A 21679-nucleotide genomic window follows, 5' to 3' on the forward strand; every position below is an offset into this window, starting at 1 on the left:
ATTCATTGTTATGGTATCTAAGTGCAAAGAAAATCATAAAACCAGGAAGACAATCTGACAGATCATCCATTCTCTGTTGTCTGTGTTCCCAGAAGTGTGTATGGTAGAAGTATTAGCTTTTTCCCATCTTCTGCCTGTTGTCTCCATGAACTTTGTTGTGGGAAAGTTGATGCTGCGATGTGTCTTATTCTTTCTTCAGAAAATACTAATATTTAAAACAGCTGTTCTGTATTTCCTAGGAAGTTATGAGAAAGCCCAGCTCTCTGCCCTGGCACATTTCAGTGCTGTGTGAGCCTGGCATCTTCAGAATCCTTAAGGGGAAGAGCTATACAGGATCACATTCACAAAATACAAAGTTATTTCTGCCAGGCTAATTAAAGTCATTGAAAACACAGAAAAGAATTAGAATCTTACAATGCATTCTTTATTGATCAAGGTCTCGGAGTAACTGTGTTCCAAGAACAATCTGCTGGTTTGCAAAATAGAAGTCTCACATTACTGTCTGCATTTTCCATTACTTGCACGAATTTGTAGGCTCCATTTACAAATTCATAGATAGGAAGGCTGTTAAAGTATACTATATTTTGGCACTAAATTACACAATTGAAAGATGCACAAATCAAAACCAGAACACCTCCAACTCAAGAGGTTCAAGAAAAATATAAGCAAAGAAGTTATTATTAAGCCAGCAGTATCATAGCTTGGGGGGGGAGAAGAAAAATGACATGATCAAAGCTATTATTTTGCTATTATTCTCAGGGAGATAAGAATAAGCAAAATATACCTAAATCATACAAGATTTCGTTTCACCTTTTTAACTTCCTAAAATGAAAATATGCTTCTACATCCATTCCCAAATGAAAAGCATATAATGAGGACTATGATACTTTCATTTCTCTGCTTAGCACAGTCAAAGTACCTAGCGAGTCTTTGTAATTGCTGGCATTTTTCACTATTGCATTATATCATTTGACAACGCATTCACTGAACAGGAATAATCTCCTGCTTAGTCCTTTGATTTTAGTCTGAGGAAGCTGTGAACATGGATGGTATTCAAACTATACGGTCCCAGGCATACCAGCTCTTCAGGCACTCTTAACTTCCCCTGGTCTTTCATCCCCCAAATCAGCAGGAAGGAACTACTAAACCAAACAAAACAGAATGAGCGCAAGAAATTAAAAACAACATTTTAAAACAAAACAAAATTCATGCAACAGCCCTTATTATTCACCTCTCTTCAGAACAGGCACACACTGAGCACAGCAGCATTACCTGATGGTCTATGTTCTCTTATTTTTTCTGTTACAGCTTGAGACCATCCTCTCTTAGTTTTGTATTGAACTTCTAGGCCAAGGACTGCTGTATAGATTCATTAGTAGGAGCGGTTGGCCCATACCATACACCATGATGCCTGTCCCAGCAGAAAAGTCAGAGTTTTGCTTCTACCCATTAACAGACAACAAACAGACCTAGTCTCATTTTCATTTTGTTAAAAACATCTTTCAACAAGTGATGGCAGATCAAAAAATTAAACACTGAAAGAGAAGTATGTTTGGCCTCCAGGGAAGAAACAAGATGACCTAAGAATTACTTGAGAAAAGCTGGTATTGTGTGAAGAGAAAAATTAGTTTCGACAGAAAAATGACAAAATAGTCTACCAAATTATTCACCACCACTGTCTAGGGTAGCTGTAAAGTCTGTATGAACATTTGTTACTTTTTCCAAAGATCACAAGAAATATGAAGGAAGAAAATATTTATGGAAGTATTCAATCTTGCAAATGCTTGATTATTCTGTCATTTTATGTTACATATGCATGATATATAAAATATATTTTATCAGCGACATCCCAGGACTGAGCACATTCATATGAGTTTGAAGACTAGAATTAAAGTCTACATGTTTTTCACAATATCCATCCAGCACCAACAGGAGAAAAAACTGTCGTTTGGTTCAATAAATAGGAAAAAAATCACTGCTGTAAAACATGTGGTAACCCATGATGAGATCAGGTTCTGGTGCATCGAAATCTCTTGAGTGGATGCAGGTGAAAGCAAATCCACAGGGGCAAACCCCGCCATTTCCCCCAGGGGTAGCAGGGCTGAGAGGAGCAGAGTTGGGCCACAGAGACCGCGTCAAAGAGTGGTTCTGTGCAATTGCAGCGTTTGGGCTGGGCAGAGGGTCGGCAGCCGGGTCTGGGCTGGGCAGAAGGAAGGTGGGCAGTGGGGTCTTGGCTGGGCAGAAGGAAGGTGGGCAGCGGGGTCTGGGCTGGGCAGAGGGTCGGCAGCCGGGTCTGGGCTGGGCAGAAGGAAGGTGGGCAGCGGGGTCTGGGCTGGGCAGGCCAGCAGTAGGCTCCTGCCCCAGCTGCCGTACCTCACCCTTGGCCACCACCTGCACAGCAGCCCTGCTCCCCACCCGGCCCTTTACCAATGGGCACAACCAACTCTCCTCCGTTGCCTGCTCGACAGCTCGGCCCCGCAGGGTGAAACTTTCACTGCTTTTACCAAGGCGCGCCCAGCCCGCCCGCAGCACGGCCCGAGCACGGGCAGCCCCTGGCGGCTGGGGCCCGGCCCCCGCAGGCACGGCCGCGGCTGTGGGCACAGTCGGCAAGGCGAGGGCTCGCCCGCGCTCCGCGCCCCCTCTTACTCATGTCAATAAATCACCGCAGTCCGAGACTTTTCCTTCCGCCCCCCTCTTTCGGCAGGCACCGCGTTTCCAGGCGTCTGTAACTCAAAGGTAAACGGCCGCGCCAGCAAACGCCTTGCCCTGAGCTTATCGTCCCGCCGGGGATGACTCAGGTGCCCTGCCCGCGGGCAGCCTCAGCCCGGCGAGGGTGACTCAGGCGCCCTGCCCGGAGGGAGCCCCGGCTGCCCCGCCGCCGGGCCGGGCCGAGCCGAGCCGAGCCGGCAGGCCGGGCAGGGCGGCGCGGCGGCGCGGGTGATTGGCTGGCGGGCCGGCGGGGGCCGGGCGGGGGCTGGCTGCCGCCCTGCCTTTGTTCGGCTGCGGCCACTGCCGCAGGGCAGCGGAAGTTTGAGCGCGGCGGCGGGCGCGAGGGGCGGCGGGAGTCACCTCACCTCCGCGCACCGCAGCCGGCCACCGCCGCCGGGAGCCGCCCCGCACCCCGCCCCGCTCCGGAGCCCGGCCCGGCGGCAGCATGGACCTGGAGAGTAAAGTCAAAAAGGTAAGGTGGGGGCTGCCCGCCGAGTTACCTGCCGCGCCGGCCCGCGTCCCCCTCCCCAGGGAGTGGCGGCCGCGGACCCGGGTCGCTCCCGCGGGCGCTGGGGCGGGCGGCGGGGCCGTGTGCCGCTCCCGGCGGGCTGCTCCTCCCGCTGGGGCTCCGCCGCCCCGTCTGAAGGCGTGAGGGGTGGGGGGCTGCCGGCGGGGTGACCTCCCGCCGCCGTGTCCTCCTGCCGTCGCCGCGGCCTCGGGCGGAACAAAAAGCTGCTCCCGGCGCTCGGTGTCCCAGGTAGGCGGGTGGGTACCCCTGCCCTGTCAGGCAAGTGAAAGCATGTATCCCCTTCCCCCCCCCCCCCAAAAAAAAAAAAAAAAAAAAAAAAAAAAAAGGCAGACAACCCCCGAGGATGTAATAGTTATGTTCAGGTACGTGCTCTGTGTGTGTAGGTGTGTGTGAAACCCAAACTACATCCATCCGAAACGCTGTTCGTGGATATGCTGAAGATGAATTCCAGACCTTTGATGTCACTAGCCCCCTACAAACGCGTTGTCAGCGTCTGTACGGATTGCCCTCCCGAGACAGTAACTCAGGGTTGTGTTGTGGGTTCGGTTTTTTTAAAGGCATACTGACTAGTTAGTTTGGAGTCAAACTGGGAAGAACTGAAGGGTAAGTAACAGGAAGCGATAGGAAGACCCGTTGTATTGGATCACTTTCCAAAACTCACTATTAAAACTTTCATATGCAAAACTGACTTCACGTGGGATGCACTTCTAAAATTTTTAAACTAAATGCAGCACTTAAGCGATGAATTCTTTTAGTAAAAACTTCTTTACAGTATCTGTTGTGACACCTTGATGAAGGCAGAAGGAGCTTTGTATATGGACGTAGGTTAAATCTATATGTAACCCTTATTGATATATGAAAACTAGTCTCTTGAAATGCATGTTGTATGATCATGCATGGCTTGTATTCCTAAATTTAAGGGTGCCAACTGGTTTTAAAGTATGCATATGCACTTTTCTATACCCGTGTGCTTTTCCAGCTTGCAGGCTGGAAACGGACTCGGATACGGAAGTATCTGTGCAGTGTGCAAGGCTACCTGTTAAGTCAAGACTGAGTCCTAGTGAAGCATGTTACCCTCTACTTTCAGCTTTCTTCAAGTGATGTCACCTGGATGAGGGTCCCGGTTTGGAGAAACTACCTATCTCACCCACCCCCTTCAACACTAGGCCATCAGTGATAGATGGGTGTAGCTAAGTACTATCAATGTCTTCAGAAGCTAGTTACGTGCACAGGGTTGTGCCCCTTCTGTGACTGCTTGTGTGTAGTGAAAACAAGTTTCTTGAATAGATTTGCTCGTATTTTGTAAGCATGATTTGAAACTTAAACTTGATTTCATGGAGCTTGTTCACTCAAAGTTGGGGGTTTTTTAACTCCAGAAGGGGAGAGATGCGTATTTGTGGAAGATAGAAAAATTCTGAATAGGAATGCTCTATTTAAATAGAAAAGAAAAAAAGTGCTGTGAAACACTGATAAAATTCTGCTGATAATGGAGTCTTGGTGTAAATGAACTTTGGTTGCTGAACGTGTGCTTTATATTGCACTGTAATTATTGGGTAGTTGTGTGTGTTCTAAGTTTATTTGACTATTTTTGTCATATTTTTCTTTGGTAATTTTTTACTCTTCTCTTTCATCAACTTCAAAGATTCCTGAAGACTTTTTTGAACCAGCTCAGACAGACACGGAAGCTAGTGCCACAAAAAAACCCAGCAAAGCTCTGATTGTAGGAAGTAACGTACATTTTCTGTTATGTTCAGCTTTAGTATTAATACAGCTAAGAGGTGTTTATGATGTGAAGAACTTCACATTTTCTCTGTTTCTACTATGTATATGTTCAGAAAACTTCTGTTCTTCCTCTGTCTTCACTCCTTTGTTCATATCTCCTCACCACCTCTTTCTTTGTAGCTTGGGTGTGGAGCTCATTTCCCAAGATAACAGATAAAGATTTGTGACAAGTCAGTGCAGGGAGAACTGGGAACCTTTGCTATGTACCAGTATGTTCAGTACTAACTCTTTCTCTCTTGATTACTGATACTTTAAAAATCTGCGGAAGTTTTTATTAAGTATGCTGAAATGAATAACAGTTCACATGAACTCCACAACAGCTGCATGTCTTCAATCTCCATCCTTCAATTCCTATTCTCAACCTGTTTCCTTATCTCTTACTTCTCTCCCCCCGCCCCCCTGCCTTTTGTAGAACATTCTGGAAAGTTTGCAGTCAAGTTTATCAAAACCAGTAAACTACTTGGCCTTTATGACAAATTTGTCTTGAGATAGAGATGTCCATGTCAGATTTGTAGTCCACCAGCAGTAATGGGTTATTTAACCACACGTCGTGGTTCTCACCCCTGTCTGTCTTGTACCCTGGACGAAAATAATTTGAGTCCTTTTACAAAATCTGCTTGCTACCTTATGTTAACTTCTTATTTTCTAGTGACTTGTACCTATTTCCCAGCTGGCAAATGGAGGTAAATGTTAGAGAGTAGTAAGTGGCTAACCTGCCTGTTGGGTAGGAAGTTCCAAGAACACTGGGCAGAAGAAAGCAGGAATTGCCATGTTGTCCCTAATTAAGTTGTCCTTCCCTTGCTCTTCTGAACTCAAGTCCAAGGTCAGAAGTTGGCTGTTTCATAACCCTGATGTTCAGCACAGCAGAGGGAAATGAATGCCCAGTGGAGCAGTGTGTGGTATAGAGGCTCAGACACTGCTGATACTGTAGAAAAACTTCTTCCCCTGCCCACAACTGCTAACGTATAACCACAGAGGGTAATGTAACAGAATGTTTTCTGCTTCTAGAAAACTCTAGAGATGTAGTTTCCAAGGTGATGTTTCTGAGATTTCTCCCAAGTATCAGTACTCCATTCTGCAGTTGTGAGCTTCTGCGTTGTCTCTTTGGGAAGCTGCTGTAGGTTTTCAAGCAGCTGGTACTGTACTGGAGAGAGACATGCGCGTGTATGTGAATAGTACATTTATATCTGTATAGTGTGCAACTTCCCTGTAGCCGGGTCACTATGCTTCGTGGACACATAAAATGACTGGCAGATGCCTAGGCAGTGAAGGTGGGGGGATACAGCTGCAAGGCAGTCTTTTCCACTACTGTGTGAATGCTAAGTCTGATACCTTGCTGTCTGTTACAGTTTCCCTTTAAAAGGGATGGGGAGTTTAAAGCTGACAATAGTTTTCTCCTTTTTCTCAGGAGGAATTGGATTTGCTCTGGCATTTGAGAATTGTGAAGATAGCTTTGTATATTAAAAGAGATTGCACAACAGAGCTGAAGCCTGAAAACAGTAGCTCCAGCTTGAAAAGCACTTGTGCAACAAACAGACCACTAATTCTTCCAAATACAATATATGCTGTGTTCTCAAACCTTGCTTTGAGGTTATAGGGAGAATGAAGATTTAGTGCTTTTGGTTGAAGACTCTGTTAAAACAAAGTTCTGCTAGTCTGGATTCCTGCCCTGTCTGTCACCTCTGTCAACTTTGGTAAAATGAATCAGTAGGTCATGGTCCTGCTTTGTGGTCCTGCTGGCAGCATGGTCTCACGCTTCAGTGGAGAAAATAAGATTCTGGCAGCGGGTCTGTTCTGCATAAGGTTTCACAGTGTGGTACTTTCTTTATAAAAGGAACTTTGATTGTGATGGAGAAGGGGCAAAAGAGTTTGGGGAGAAGAGGTACAACTTCTCCGATGTGGAATGTCTGCATAGTTCTTTTTCTATGGCATGAGGCTTGGTTTTGTTCTGTTATGGTGGAAAACCAAACGCAGAGTGCTTTAGACGTTATTAAGTCAACAACTGTAATACTCCGATAAATTAATGGTGAGTAAAGTATGTATAGGAGCAAAGTCAACTTTTTTCATGTTCTGCAAAGCATGATTTAGTAATACCTGCTGGGCTGTGCTTCCTGTTGAGGTCACTGTTTGTTTTTGGTGTTACTGCCATGGAAACCCATGATAGTAGAGCTTTTCTGTTTTTCCTTATGTAGTAAGATCAAGGAAAGGCAGTTTTATTCATGGCTGGGTTTTGCCAGCAAGGAGAAGTATGGAAACAAGTGTGGAGATGTTAACAAAACTGAAGTAGTTCCTCTCACAAGGAAACTGAGTAACTGTTTCCTGCATATGTTGTGTTAGGATTTCCCCCGCTCCCCCTCACACTTCTTTTTTTTTATATACTGACATGAATAGTTTTCTGCAACGCCTATTTGAATGCACACTGCTGGTTACTTTTTGTCCAGCGTTACATGGATATCACCTTGACAAGGCAAATACGGCACTGCTAAATTAAACTTTTTGATGTTTTTCCTGTGGCAAAAGTACTCCTCAGGTGTTTGACCATAAAATATCACAAAATGCCTGAATAGCGAGCTAAGAATGCAGGACTGCATGACTTCTAAGATCAGGTGAAACTTTATTTGATATGGTGTAAATACAAGCCAAGTGTTAAATTGTAGTATGGAAGATTAACTTCCTTTAAATTATATCTAAAAATAAAAAATACTTTATGTAAAGTATTCTGTCGTTAAGGGAGCAAACATCTTTCTGCAAGTGTTCCTGGAAAAGAAATAATTTTCCTTTCCTCTAAGTAAACTAATAATAACAGTGAGTAGCAATTGTGAATTTTCTTGGTAAAAGTTATTTAAAAACACATTTCCCTTACCTCAAAAAAGTATACTGAATTTGCAAATTAATGGTTCTTCCCAGCAAATACAAAGTTTACAGATGTAATAGAGTAGATGTAAATTTATGTACTGTATTTAACAAATAATCTTACAACCTATTTTAAATAGATATGCATGTTTCATTTACATATATATAACTACTATATATGTGTATGGGATGTGCATGTATATATATATATATATATGCTTTATGTAGGGTGTATATGTAAAAGATCCCCAATATCTACTTTCTGCTAACATGTGGAATGGGTGAGGTTCTTTGAGGTGCTGGAGACATGCAGGAAGAGTAGGGCCGTGAAGATGAAAACTTGTCACACCTGTTACCTTGGGTCTTAGACTTGGTCAAATGAAGAGGTCAGGGGAGTAAGGAGACTTCTGTCATGACAGTTCCTGATTACAGCAGGTGTAACTTCACTCTGGTACTGTTGCATGTGGGTTTCTAGTCTTTCTGGTTTTTTTAAAGTCTGCCTAACCCTTCCTGTATGCCTTGTTTTCAGTCTGAGGTTGTCTAGCTGCAGCTTCTAAAAGCACTGATTGGGAGGGGGGAAGGCATGTAGGTTTCCAGCTCTGCTTCTGAAAACCTAATATTAGAAGATGCAAGTGGGCAAGAGTATTGATACCAACACAAAGCACACCAAATATTGTGAAAACGCCGCTGCAGCACTGGGTGATGGATAGTGCTGTATCGGAGGTTTATAGGCAGTGCTATAGTGTCAGCTGCATTCAAACCTAGCTAGTGTCATACTGGACTTTGAGTAAATAGCACTTGTTTTCTGTCAGGCTGAGATACCTTTAATAGCTGTTAGTCTTTTGACAGTAAACTGTATAGCAATGCCTTAAATATTTATATCCTGAGCTGTTTGTTATTTAGTTGAAGATGTTGCAATAAAATAAATTCTTAGTACTTGTATACTGTCATAGACTGCTGCAGCATCTTGATTTGGTCTTCTGTTTTTCCTGCCTGGGTCATCTTTCATTTTTTTTTTTTTTCTTGGATGCAACCACTTTTTGGCATCCTTCTTTCTGTGCAAATGGACTTCCTTACCCAAGCTTCTACATCTTAATTCCAGTCAACTTTTCCCTAGTTTGCAATGTATATTTAAAAAAAGCTAGGACAGACTTGCCATCAATTTTAGTGGACATTTTAAATAATAACAGATATAGAGTGGTTCGTGGGATACTGCTCTTTATTACAGATGAAACTTCTCATAGTGTCTGTAAAAGTCTTGTAAGAGCATTGTCTAGATACAAACATGTATTTTGTTTGGTTTTTTTTTTCATTCTGGAATCATGAGAAATAACACAACTCTTCTGTTTTTAAAGTTTAAATGCTGGTAACCTATTTTAATTTCCAGTTTGTTGTGTTGCCCTACTAGAGAAGGCTTCTGCTGGTGCAGAATATTGTCATACAAGGTCAGGTGTCAGCAGTAAAGCATGCACAGCACATGAAAGTTCTCATGTGTCTTGTTCTCATGGTCTTTGGGTTTTTTTGCATACTTGGCTTTACCTTCACATCTTTGGAAGCTCCTAAGTACATTGTGATATGCTAGAAATCAATTCTGTTGTGCTGTACAGGTGTGTTTGTGTTGTGTTGGAAATGAGAAACAGTATCACTTGACGTGGCCCTGCAAATATCCAGATGGATTAATACTGGAAGATTCCTGGGATTTTATGGTAAATCCAGGAGTAGCTTTAGCATGGATCTCTTCACTTCTGCCCTTGGAGCACTCAAGAACACAGCAGAAAGATCTGGAAAAAGGATAGTGAAGAGAATTTTAAGTCTGTTCTGGCGCTCTCTTAATGATTGCAGTCCACTAATGACAACTTTCTTGCTGTATAGCCACAACCTTTCAGTTTCTGGAGAGGTCTCAAACAGCGGAAGGACTTCTGATCTTCTGCAGCAGCAAATACTGGTATTGTGTCTTACTGGCTGTGGCAAAGTAAAAGACTAATACAGCTCACTCATCTGGTGGTACAGAAGTCTCCTCAAGGAGAGGAAGGAAGAGCAGCCAAAACCCAGGTTAGCTCTGGTCTTTTGGTGGGACTGAGGAGGTAAAAGAGATCTGGTGGGAAGGAGACTAGAAATGCCAAGTGGAACTTCTGCATTTTTTTACCACCTTCTTACCGCTGTACTCCAGGGGCTTCTTTGTAAAGAGGCAGGAAGGTCAGAGCAACTACCTTTATTTGAGGGCTATATATGTACTGGGTGTGATGACTATTAAATGGTAACTATTAAAATAAAGGCTTCCAGTGGAACTCTGCCAGGATACTCTTTGTATTGTTTGTGCTCAGCTGCTTAGCGGGAGGAAATAGAAAAGACAGAATTGGACTCTAGTCACTGTAAAGTGACTATATATATAGTGATAATATAGAGAGACAGTGGGAAGAAGCTGCAGTGTGAGAAATTAAGGTTAAACCTTAGATTTTCTTTCCTCTGTGTGGTCCAGTGTTGTAATGCGCTATTGAACCAGCAACTGGCCAAGGCCCTGGGCAAATATGATTTCATTGCATCTGTTCTTTGTGAGCAATTGGGTGACCTCCAGAGAGCCCTTTCAACTTAAAATAATCTATGCTGATTAAAAGCAAGTATAGGCAAGCTTTAAAAACTACTGTGCTGTCTTACATTTTAATTCATCTAACATTTCTTGGGGCTTATTTTTGTTTTTCCTGTGACTGTCAACAATAATCTTGTGTTCTGTGACGTTACACTTTTTTAACTATTAAAAAGCTAATCCTCCATTCATCACAACATTTTTTTCAGCTGTGCTGTGCGCTGTGGCCCAGTTTGCTCCATGAAGGAACAAACTTCCTAACAAACATCCATATTTTACCACATAAGAGAAACAATAGCTGACAAAGTATAATTGCATTTGTATCAGTCTGCAGACTAAACTGGCATTTTCATACCATCCTGTGTGGGGAGATGTTTTGTCTGATGATCTCTGAAGTGTGCTGTATTTACAGGAATACAAATTCTGAAATTAATATTCTAAAATTGCAACAAAGCAGGACTTCAACATTTGTTGGCAGGTTTAATAGAAGGGAGAGACGGGACTTTTTGGACTTTCTTGGTCATGTTCATGAAACTTAATGATAAACCCTGCTGATAAGGCAGGTTTAAACTATTTCATAGCAACTGCTGTGTTTCTCTTGCACATCAGAACAAGACACTTAAATAGGAACATTTGGATTTCTAAACTGACAGTAAGCGCTTTTCTACACATGACTTCTTAATGTAAAGACAACCAGCTTTTGGCACTGGATTCCAGTCTGAACTGAAACGGAGCAGTCTTTCACTAATTCTCACTTAGCTGTAACCATTTAAAATTCTTTGCCCTTAAGGACTCTTTAACCTTGAAAGCAGCTTGCAATGGATGATCTCAGTTGTATTTATATAGTCTTCTGTAGTTGGACTATGTAAATATGTTAGGTATGTTAGTAATACCAGATGGTTTTGGATAGCTTTTTCTGTAAAATGAAAATTTTCAGTAGACAGACAGGAGCCTTTTTCTGGCAATATTTCAGTTGACCTATCTATGCCATTTCTTCCATAACTCCATTTATGGGGAAAATTAATTCCCTCCTGTTCTCAGGAATGCATTCCCACTCCAGTGCACACTCAGCCTGCTCTGCCTCTGGGTGCTCAGCATGGAGTTGGCCATATCCTTCAAAAGGCATGGGGAGTAGATGCATGCTGCAGCTTTAGGCTCTTTGAATTTTCCAAATTACAGCAGAATCAGACACTGAAGAAGAAATGGTCACTTCTGAAGCTGATGCTTCGTTACCACTGAAGGATGTCTTGTTACAGGACTGTGGAGCAGTATTTGACATGCGCTGACCTCCAGATAGTCAAACTCAAAGGCATTGTGTGCTGTTGTTTTATATCTTTATTTTTGGCAAGCAGCCACATAGTTTCTCTGTCTGAACAAAAGCAGAGGCTGTGCGTGCATCTGGAATTGCATTGAATTTGGTTCTCAATGTGCCCCTTAGTTTCTAGCTAAACCCTTTCCATAAGGTGAGCAGACGTTGCATATAGAAAGGTCTCATCCTTTCTGTTTCGCAGCAAACTGAGAAAGGTTTGCTTTGAAATATAGATCTTGTTTGCTAATTCAGTTTGTGTCAAGCTGTATAAGCATTTACTAATGATGTGCTCTTTATTACTGGGGAGGGAACATGTATTTCTGAAGGAATCTGCTTCTGGAGAGGTATTTTTAGCTGAAAAAAACCCTTAAAGGTTAGGAAGCTTGGAAATGGATATGTTTTAAAAGTGCAAAAAAACCAAAACCTTCCTTTTCTTACATTTCAGATTCTGTTTTGAGAGTTCTTTAAATGTTAAGGCTATTTCTTTGTGTACTGTACAACGGCGCTGTATACATAAATGGTCCTAGGTTTCTAAGGCTTAATCACAACAGTAATAGAATTACCATTATTCTCCTTTCTTCCCCTTCCATTCTTCCTAAGGGGAGAGCTGAAGCATAAAGAAATAATGCCAATTTGTAGCTAAGTAGCAGCAAGAGAGAATGGGTTAACGTTGGTGTTGATTATTGGGGGGGGGGCAGGGATGGGGTTTTGGTTGTGGAGGGAGCATTTGTTTTTTAGGGCACTGCAAGCACATCTTAAGTGTAACTGGTTTTAGGGAGGGTAACTTTATAAAACAACCAAAAAAAGAAACCTGTGTGTCCCCCCAAAAAAAACCCAACAAACCACACGCTTGTTCTGTGTTGCTTTAGCTTCCTCTTTCTTTTTAGATAACATCTTGGCCAACATTGTTCTCCTCATGTGTGACAAGAGTGCTCAGTTGTTTTCTTAGGTACAGTGTCTGTGCATGGGGTATGGTGTGTATATACGTGAGGTACATACAGTGGGGCTCTGCGTTCCAGATGAGAAAACCACTGTAAGCACCCATCTTCAGTAAAGATGATTTATTATTAACATGTTAGCTTTGTATATCCAACACAGACAAAAATTTGATAAGTTGATGAAAACTTAATTTTTAAAATTATGTTTATTTAGATGTCTACTGGTCTGAGTTCAGGTTAGTGTCTGTATCATGTGAACTTCTTGAGCCCTTAGGCTGTCAAAGATGTCACCATGATCACAGCAGGTTTGTATTTCTTCTTCCAGATAAGAAAGGAAGAAATAATTTCATGTCCCTCTGTCCATCCCTGCAGTTGCAAGCAGTAGGTTAACAGCTGCCAAAGTATCTGACCTCCCTAAATAGACCTTAATTTGCAGGAAGACTTTGTAATTTCCTCAGGGATATCTAATGACTGTGGAGGCAGTAGTGATCCTTCAAATTATAAAATAACAGAAAGCACGGGCTTCTCTGAATCTTACCATGCTCTCTGTGTTGAGCAGGTGGCTTGTTAATAATCTGTTCCTTCATTTTGGACAGAACAAGTTGAAACTGGAGGTGTTTGTATCCTTGTACATACAAGAGTAGCAGTGTGGCTTCTCAGAGTAAATCACAAACGTCTTAATAGTAAAACTCTATCACCACATCTAACCCTGGCATTGTATTGTTGTCAGAACTAAGATTAATACCAGAACTTGTCAGCTATAGTTTACTTTCTATTCATGGTAAAAGCAAATCTATAGGTGAGCGGCCTCCTTCGTGACCATCCCTCCCACTGCGTCTACCCACAGCTAACTGGGACCATTCTCACGTTGCTGGAGCAGTGGGTGGGAGTGTGGGAATGGGTTCCCCCTCTGCATGTTGGGCATGAGCTGCCACAGTTCCATGTCCTTCATCTGTCTGATTTAAAAGCAACATTCCCCAAAGGTTTAAAGAGCCAGAGTGAGGAGTTTAAAATTTGTATTAGATGAATGTATAAGTTACGGTGCTTGGTGTCTTGTTTTTTCACCTCAAATTTTCATTGGCTGTTACTCAGATTTGCTGATGTGTTGATATGTTGTGTGAATACTTGGCCTTTACTCTGTACTGGTTTTTATAGTCTCTCATATTTCCTCTGCGTTATGAATTGGTCATCTGTCCTTTTAACCTTTTCACAATGAAACCCTCTGCATATCATTTATGGTCATTGCTTTCACTAACTGTGCTGTTTCTCTTTCTCCTCAGAAAGCAAGCTGGTACTAGTCCAGCTGAAATGTAATTGTAAAGAGTATGTTCTGCTTTCAGTTGCTATCAGAGTAGTCTCAAGTATATGTGGAAATTATTAGACTAATCACTTAAATGTTTTTTTTATTATTCCTATCAGATGCCCAGCTTAGTGTATGTGAACGCGGAATCTGTTTACTTCTTGATCTCTTGTATTTTGCCAAGTCATGTACTGCAAATTACTTTGTCCTGACAGCTGGGTTAAATGTCCTTTGACTTGATGTCTTAATGGCCTCACTGGCTGTGGTTTCACAGCCACAGACCTAAGGAAGGGCTTGGAAAAAAACTGCTTCTTGCCTCGTGTGAAGTTTGCAGAGCAAGCTAGGCTGGGGGTGAGGGGGCAAGTCACCAGAAAAATACTTTTTTTTGGCCAAGGCTAACTTTCTGCCTGCTAACTCAACCCTATGAACATGCTTGTACAAACACTGGTCACTTCCGTAGGCACAGTGGAAAGGTGAGTGTGCCCCACAATACTGTCCTGATGTCAGTTTAGTCAAATGCTTGATCTGTTGTTTTCATTGTGGATCATAGATTATAAAGGCAGTAGTAATACAGCATATGTCTTTAAGCTCACTGTAGTCGTCTTGCTCTGTACACAGATGGGCTTGGGCCACGAACAAGGATTTGGTGCCCCCTGCTTAAAATGCAAGGATAAATGTGAAGGATTTGAGCTTCATTTCTGGAGGTAAGTGACACCAGATGTCTCTAAGCTATGAATCAGCACTGCAGATCTTGGCACATGTATGCAAATGTCTAAGTAACTGCTTTTTTTCTCTCTTTCGATTAAACTATTCAGAAGCTTTAAAGAAGCTGTGTCTAGGTTCAGGACCAGGGCTTCTCAACTGCTTTACAACAGAGTGTATAAGTATGTAATCACTTATAAACATGTTTCATCTGCACTGAAGTCAGTGGTAGTACTTCTGCTGAAGTATTTGCTTTATCTTAATAAACAATTCAAGTAGGTTTGTAAAAACATCTCTATCCCTACAGTAAGAGAGATGAAAGGGAAGAAGTGTGCGTCATCTTAGTAATAAAATGCTTTCTCAGCTCCTGACCAAATATGTAAGCTTTGATCTGAGATTTTAGGTAAAATTATCTATGTTGAAACTTTGCATATGCTACACATGACTTGGAGGGGGAAGAGGTGTCATAATTCAAATAAGTTAGATAGTACTTGGCCTTGGATGATGCACTGTTCCTAATCCAGTAAGATTTGATGACAGTAGCAGTAAATACTCTATGTTGTGGTATATGCCATTACTTCTGCAGGAACTTTGTATTCCATTAAGACCTTTATTGTTCTGCCAAAACAGAATTAATATACATGTATATGTCTAGCAAGCCTAGTTCACTGATCATACTGGGTGTGCTTTAAGATGCAGCTTAGCGATTCTGATTTAAAAAAAATAAAAATCTCTCAAAGGGAGCAGTCTGGAAAGTACTTAAAAATAATTGTTAGTAACAATAGTATGTGCTAGCAATGAAAACTATTACATTTTACCAATGCAATTTAGCTACAGTCGTATCTGTGTCTGCAGTAGGGTTTTATTTTGTGGGTTTGGTTTTGTTTTGTTTTTAAGGTAGGCTTTACATCCCAGCCATAGTGGCAGGTGCAGATAAGGCCTTGGAGATTTTACATCTTTGCCCAAGAATTTGACTTGTAGCTGAGACTCAGTTTAGAAGAAAACCAAACAGACCACAGCCGATGAGGATGTAGCTTCTTGGTTATGTGTCTGTAATATGTAGCTATAGAGATAAGTTACAAATAATGGCATGGAGCAGGAAGCAGTGATACACTAATAAATAAACATGATCATCCAAAGGTAAAAAAAAATTAAATTATTAGTTTATGGAAGACTTTTAATATGCACTCAGTCACAAAGGGGACTTGTGTAGAGGTACTGGTAAAATAAAACTGTACAGTTAATGTGTGTAGGTAATTCAATAAGACAGAATAAAAAAAATGCAGGAGTAAACAGCACTGCTTATCCATGGCTAGATGAGAAATTATGTCACTTTCTACTTGAAAGCTTGTTGTTCATAGTCAGTGTGATAGATGGGGAAATCACAAGTGAGGAAGGAAAAAAAACCACCAAAGATTAGTCCAGTTAACTTTTTTGAACTCTTCCTTTTTGTCCTCTCTTTTCTTAGTTCCCATTGTTAGACTTTGTAATTACTAGCTTATTCTTTAACCGAGAAGAATTTGGGATGAAAAGGAAGAAAATTTCTAAAGCAATTTAGTCACATAATAGCATGATTCTAACACAAGTTAGAATGTGTATGCTTCTGTGTGTGTATTTGGAGGGTTTTGCATGTGTTTCTTCTTTATGCACATTTCACAGTGCCTCTGTGGGTAGGGCTCATTGTGCCAGGTCCTGAATACATAGCTTGTCAGAGCAGCATCTCTTCTAGAAAGCAAGAGCTTGTAGACAGCAGTGGATTAAAAAGCAAGTAAGAAAAAGGCATAAGGATAACTAAATAGTCACTGGTTTTAATTTGGAAATCTAATCTATATGGGGTAGACCTGGTAAATAGGGTACCTGGAAGCAGTCTGAGAAGCATCATTGAGGTGTTAGACCCAATGTGGCACATACCTCTGAAAGAGCTGAAAAGTTAGCTATTGAGGCAATTGAAGAATGGGTTAGAAAAACGCTGTTTTTCTAGGAGAGCTGCTACTGTGAACAGCAACAGTGTGAATCTGAAGTCTGAAATCAGTTTTGTGTAAGCAGTTTTCAAAGAAAAAAAAAGATATTAATATGCTTTGCATGATACAGGGATTGATTTGAGTCCACCGCTTGAACAGAAAGGGACTTATCCCCAAATACCTGTTCACTTAGTCATGTTAGCCTTAAAATCAAACTAATTTAAGCAGAAGCAAACTGTAGCACAAGTAGACAGAATATTGTCTTTATAACATGAATGATCAAAATTATTTGAAGTTTAATCACTAATTTTCACTATTAGTCATCTGTAAAAGACAGGTGTTGAAGTAGGGATTGTAGTTAAACTGTTAGATGTTTGGGTGGGTGGGGGTGGGCGCGGGGAGAAAACTGTTGTGGGTTGACCTCAGCCAGGAGCCAAGCGCCCACAGAGCTGCTCACTCCCTGTCCCCTCACAGCAGGGTAGGGCAGTGAAAAGGGAAAAACAGGAGTGAGAAAACTCACGGGCTGAAATAAAGTCAGTTTAATAGATGGAGGCAGGCATTAGGGGGGAGCGAGTGATGCAAAGGCAATCACTCGCCATCTCCCGCTAGCAGACCCATGGCCAGCCAGTCTCCAGGCAGTGCCCACGTCGGCTGTCAGCAACCCTGCCTTCTTCACCCTCTGCCCCTGCCTTACGCTGAGCATGACGTTATACGGTATGGAGTATCCTCTGGCAAACCTGACTCTGCTGTGCCTTCTCCCAGCTTCTTGCCCACCCCCAGTTAACTTGCTGAGGTGGGGGCAGAGTCCAAAAAATAAGAGGGAGCCAGTACAGTAAGCCAGGCAGCAGTTGTGCTTGCAGGCTGCTGTCCTTGCTGTGGTCTGTGTGAGGACTGCCCTCTCCTGGGGGCAGCTGAGGAGATTCAGCAATTCTCGGTCTGATAAATGAAATCTCAGTTGTACCTTGGAGAGCTAAGGTGTTAACTTCTTTCTGTACAAAAGAGCCTCAGCTCTGCCCTTGAGGGGACAGATTGGAAAGTGCATGAAAAAAAAAATATAATCAAAGTATACCTATCTAGTAGCAGGGCTTTGCAGAGTTACTACCGCATTCTCCTCTGTACTGGAAGCATTTGGAAAATGTTTCTTCTGGAGTGGCAAGTGTTCTTCACTTTGCTATAATTCCTGGCACAGTGTGTGGGATGGTTATATAGGTGCAGAACTGTTAATTTAGGCTAGAACAGAACTGGTGGTAAACAAAGTCCTTAATAAAGTTTGTTCCTAAATTTTGAAATTCTAAAAGCCTCGGTGTTGCAAGCTGAACACAAAGTTAATACAATGAGAGCCGCAGTCTACAATGGCAGCTGAAGGGTGAACAATCACCTGCTTTATCTCAGTAGGTTAATAGCTTTCGCTTTTAAAATTGTCCTCAGAAACATGCTTTCTTCCAAGTGTAGCAACAGGTGGGGTCTTTTCAATTCAGGTGTTACAACTCCTTTCAGAGTTCAAAACGGTTTCCGCAGAGCCCGCAGGACAGGCTGGCTGTAAGGGATCGCTACTCGGATGCGGGTTTGCTTTTGGGTTAGTGTTTCCCACTAGAGGGAAGTGTGGGACAGGAGTCAGAAATTGCTGAAAGCAGGAGGGAAGGTTCTGATTTATCTTGGTCGTGTGTATACCAGAAAGTAGTAATTGTCTCTGGTGTGGCTTGCCAAGATATTAAAAAGCTTCTGGAGGCAAGAACCTTAAGCTTGGGAACGACCTTTTCCAGCATCTGCCTTCTCTGCACAAATACAATCCCTGGAAGGCAGGGAGAGCTCTAAGTGGACTTTAATGTTTTCTGATACTACAGCTGACAGCTCAAAGCATTTGCAGTTGCTATAGCCGCATTATTAGCGAGAAAATATAATGAAAGGAATCATAGAAAGAAGTTGGTCTTTCTGCATGGAGGGCACAAGCCGGGACTTGCCAGGTGTTTGTTGAAGCCTTCTCTTGCAGCTGCTACCTTCTGGTGCCAGGAGCCACTGCAAAGCCAGCGTAGGAGGGGTCATGATCAGAATTATATTTCTTCTCCATACACCAAACCACAGAAAAGTAGGAGGATGGCTGACACTTGGTTTTGGAGAAGGAGCTAGAAGTGTTTCATCCTTGCTGCCAGTGAACATCCAGGATGCAGGAATTCACCAGCTTGGGAAAGAGGGTGGAATCTATTTACCTTTGTTCTTCCTCTTTCTACCCACCCAAAATGTGGAACCAAGGCATAGTCTACTGGATCTGCCTTTTACAGTAATATGCAACTTCTAATTCCACAAATTTTGAAGCTTCTTCCCTATCTTCCATGTTTTGAATGGGAAAAGCTTCCCAAATTGCTGAGATTTGACTGGAGGAATATTTTTCTCCTTTGCTGTCTTGAGACAGTCCTGAGAGCTGTGAACACGTAAGCAGGCTAATACCCCCTTTAGTAGAGATCGTGCTGAATATCCTCAAGTGAAGGGAAAACCTTTCTGAGAATGCAGATAGAACAAGAAATTCTCACTGCCTGTCTTATTGATAAGAGCCAAAGGAGATATGTGTTTATGTATAGACTTAACTTTTTTTATATAATAGCCACTGGTTTTCCTGGCATATGTAAGGTATTTGCTTTAACACCAAAAATAAAAATTCAGCATCAGTTATCAGATGGACTTGTGAACTCTTAAGTTTTAGGCAACAGGATGAAGTTGATTCGTAAGATAGCTGTGTTCTAGTCAAAGAAATGACTGGCTGATCTATTCTAAGTAGAAGTAATTGGCCATATTCCCTCTGGAGAAGGGAGAGTGATTAATGAACAGGTCTCTGATATAGCAACTTTGTGGAAGAAGGCATGAATAAATTGTGAACGGTACTATGCAGGAAGAGTTATGTATGTAAATGTCAACTGGGTATCTTTTAGGACTGGAAATTTTTCAAGGAAAGGGTTTATAAATCAAGACAGGAAACTTTTTTTCGGTTGTTATCAGTGCATAGATACCTTCATGTGGCTGAGATCTAAGGGATCTTTGGGGAGCAGGGGAAATAGCAACAGCTTAGGGGATTTTCCTTCTTACTGAGAGATGCTGACATCAGTTGTGACTCAACATTCTTCACATAATTTCTGGATTGTTTTCTCCTGCATTTGGAGACTTAATTATCCACAAGCTCTAATGTCAGGACCACTACACTTGTAATTTTGTAACGTAGCCTCTGTAACAGCTCCTTGCAAACTCCAGGTAGGCAAAGGGTCATTCACTTACCTTGAAAGAGCAGGGAGACCACATTAGACTGAAGTGTACACTATCAAATTCTTAATTTAAGTCTGGGGTGGGAGGAGATAAGTATCACAGTAGTGCTGGTTTTCAGTGGGACCTGAGGACAAATTGTATGTTTTCACTTTTCAGCTATCTGTTCATGTAGTTATCAGGACAACAGGAAATCTCTCATGGGTACCAAACTTAGTGAAACGTACTAAGCCTTCAAGGTGGGACTGAGGATGATTAAAAACAAATGAGTTGGTGTTCTCCTAGTTGGAAACAGAAACTCAAAGCTCTTTTGCATCCTGAGAGAATACTACTAGAAAATAGTTATGCAATTTTGTGAGGTAGTGAGAGCAAAAAAAAAGGACGATCTTGTCTCTGCAGGCTGTCAATGCTGCTTCAGCACACCTGGGTGATGTACAAAGTGGGGGGAACTGCACAAACTGTCACACTGCTGCTGTGACCATGCAGACAGAACGACAATATGAATTGTATTTACTGAGATCTGTCTTGCAAATGGAGTAGTTCTGGATTGCAAGGCCGTACTTAAATGAGTCTGTACAGGTTAACCAAGAATATCAGTTCATTCACCAATGTTATGGGATCACATCCCATCAAGAGGCAAGACTAAAACTGAGGCTTACTTTCTTCACTTTCTCAGCTTAAGTTGTTAGCAATAGTATCTGGTAAGCTATTACTCAGCTGGACTAACTGCTTGAATTTGAGTTGCATGTGTGCTGTGAGACACATAGCTGCATGATGGTCATGATGTAGTAATGAGTTAAACCTGTAAAATGTAAGGTCTGATTTTTGTCACCTCAGATGTCAAAGAAGACGTGATTGAGAGTTGATCATAAGGTATAATCATATGTATGCCTTAAGATGAGCAAAGTGAATATAAATTTCTTTATTAAATAGTATCTTAAGTGTTGGCTAGGTAAAGGACTCATACAGACTGATGCTGAGGATCTTGCAAAATTTTGTTACAAGTGCTTGAGGTGCATAGTACAGCATTTAGGTGTAATAGGTAATGCTACTTCATGCCTGAATGTTTTGGTAAGCTGGGAGACTGCAGAGTGTAGTGTTTGCTAGGTATCCAGTTGAGTACCAGCTTTGAAATTCTGTGCATCTTTGCTGTTGTGGAGATGAGTTGGAAGTCATGCAAGCTGTCAGACAGCCTAAACTTCAATTACTGATTTCTTTAGGTTTTTATGGGTTGCAAAGTGGAGTTGGTTCTGCTTAACGTTCTTATTTTGCTTGTTATTTTCTCAGTGGCTTATTTCTGTTGCAGTGTTAGCTATTTTCATGTGGAGTGGACTTAACTTCAGTTAACACAACTTGCAGTTGTATAATCGCATGAGCAGGGCAGCATCCATCACATGCTGAAGTGATAGTACCCCACATCATAAAGTGATGTACGTATGTGGTGCGTATCTTTGGTGCTGGCTGTGTGTCACTTCACGTAACCAGTTGTACGCAGGTCCTCCTCCTTTCCTCCTTTCCCATCACCTAATGGGCCTGCTCTAGTCATGGCATGTTCTTGTCTGTTCTGTCTTGACTGTTAGGTGCCTTCAGAGTTATGTATCTTGCCTTCAAGACTTTAGAAAATAAGATGCAGAACAATATTAGTTTGATGTGGTTTTGGCAAACAGGGTTGAAAAGCATTTTATAGGTAGTGATTTTTCACTATTCACTATGTGAAGAATCAATAATGAAGTAAAATACTACTTTTCTTTAAACTCTAGAGA

At 41.9% G+C, this 21679-nt stretch overlaps 1 protein-coding gene and 1 long non-coding RNA gene across 3 annotated transcripts in view; one reads left to right on the forward strand and one right to left on the reverse strand.

Moving 5' to 3' along the window:
* Nucleotides 1–402: 402 nt before the first annotated feature.
* On the reverse strand, nucleotides 403–2513 carry LOC121089120. The gene is made up of 2 exons (XR_005828137.1): nucleotides 1273–2513; nucleotides 403–1142 (listed from the first exon to the last, which is right to left on the reverse strand). It is a non-coding gene; the product is annotated as an uncharacterized LOC121089120 (long non-coding RNA).
* A 156-nt stretch (nucleotides 2514–2669) lies between these two features.
* Nucleotides 2670–21679, forward strand: part of TES (testin LIM domain protein) — a 28709-nt gene continuing 9699 nt past the window's right edge. The window contains exons 1-2 of one of the 2 annotated variants that reach the window (XM_040596052.1): nucleotides 2670–2736; nucleotides 14623–14708. In XM_040596052.1, coding sequence (XP_040451986.1) covers nucleotides 14623–14708 — 86 coding nt within the window. In that variant the 5' untranslated portion in view covers nucleotides 2670–2736. Of the gene's footprint in view, nucleotides 2737–3037; nucleotides 3182–14622; nucleotides 14709–21679 lie in introns of those variants that run through there. The other variant, XM_040596051.1, reaches the window with a different exon arrangement.

The sequence above is a fragment of the Falco naumanni genome, chromosome 5, assembly GCF_017639655.2.
Source record: "Falco naumanni isolate bFalNau1 chromosome 5, bFalNau1.pat, whole genome shotgun sequence".
Classification (NCBI taxonomy): domain Eukaryota; kingdom Metazoa; phylum Chordata; class Aves; order Falconiformes; family Falconidae; genus Falco; species Falco naumanni.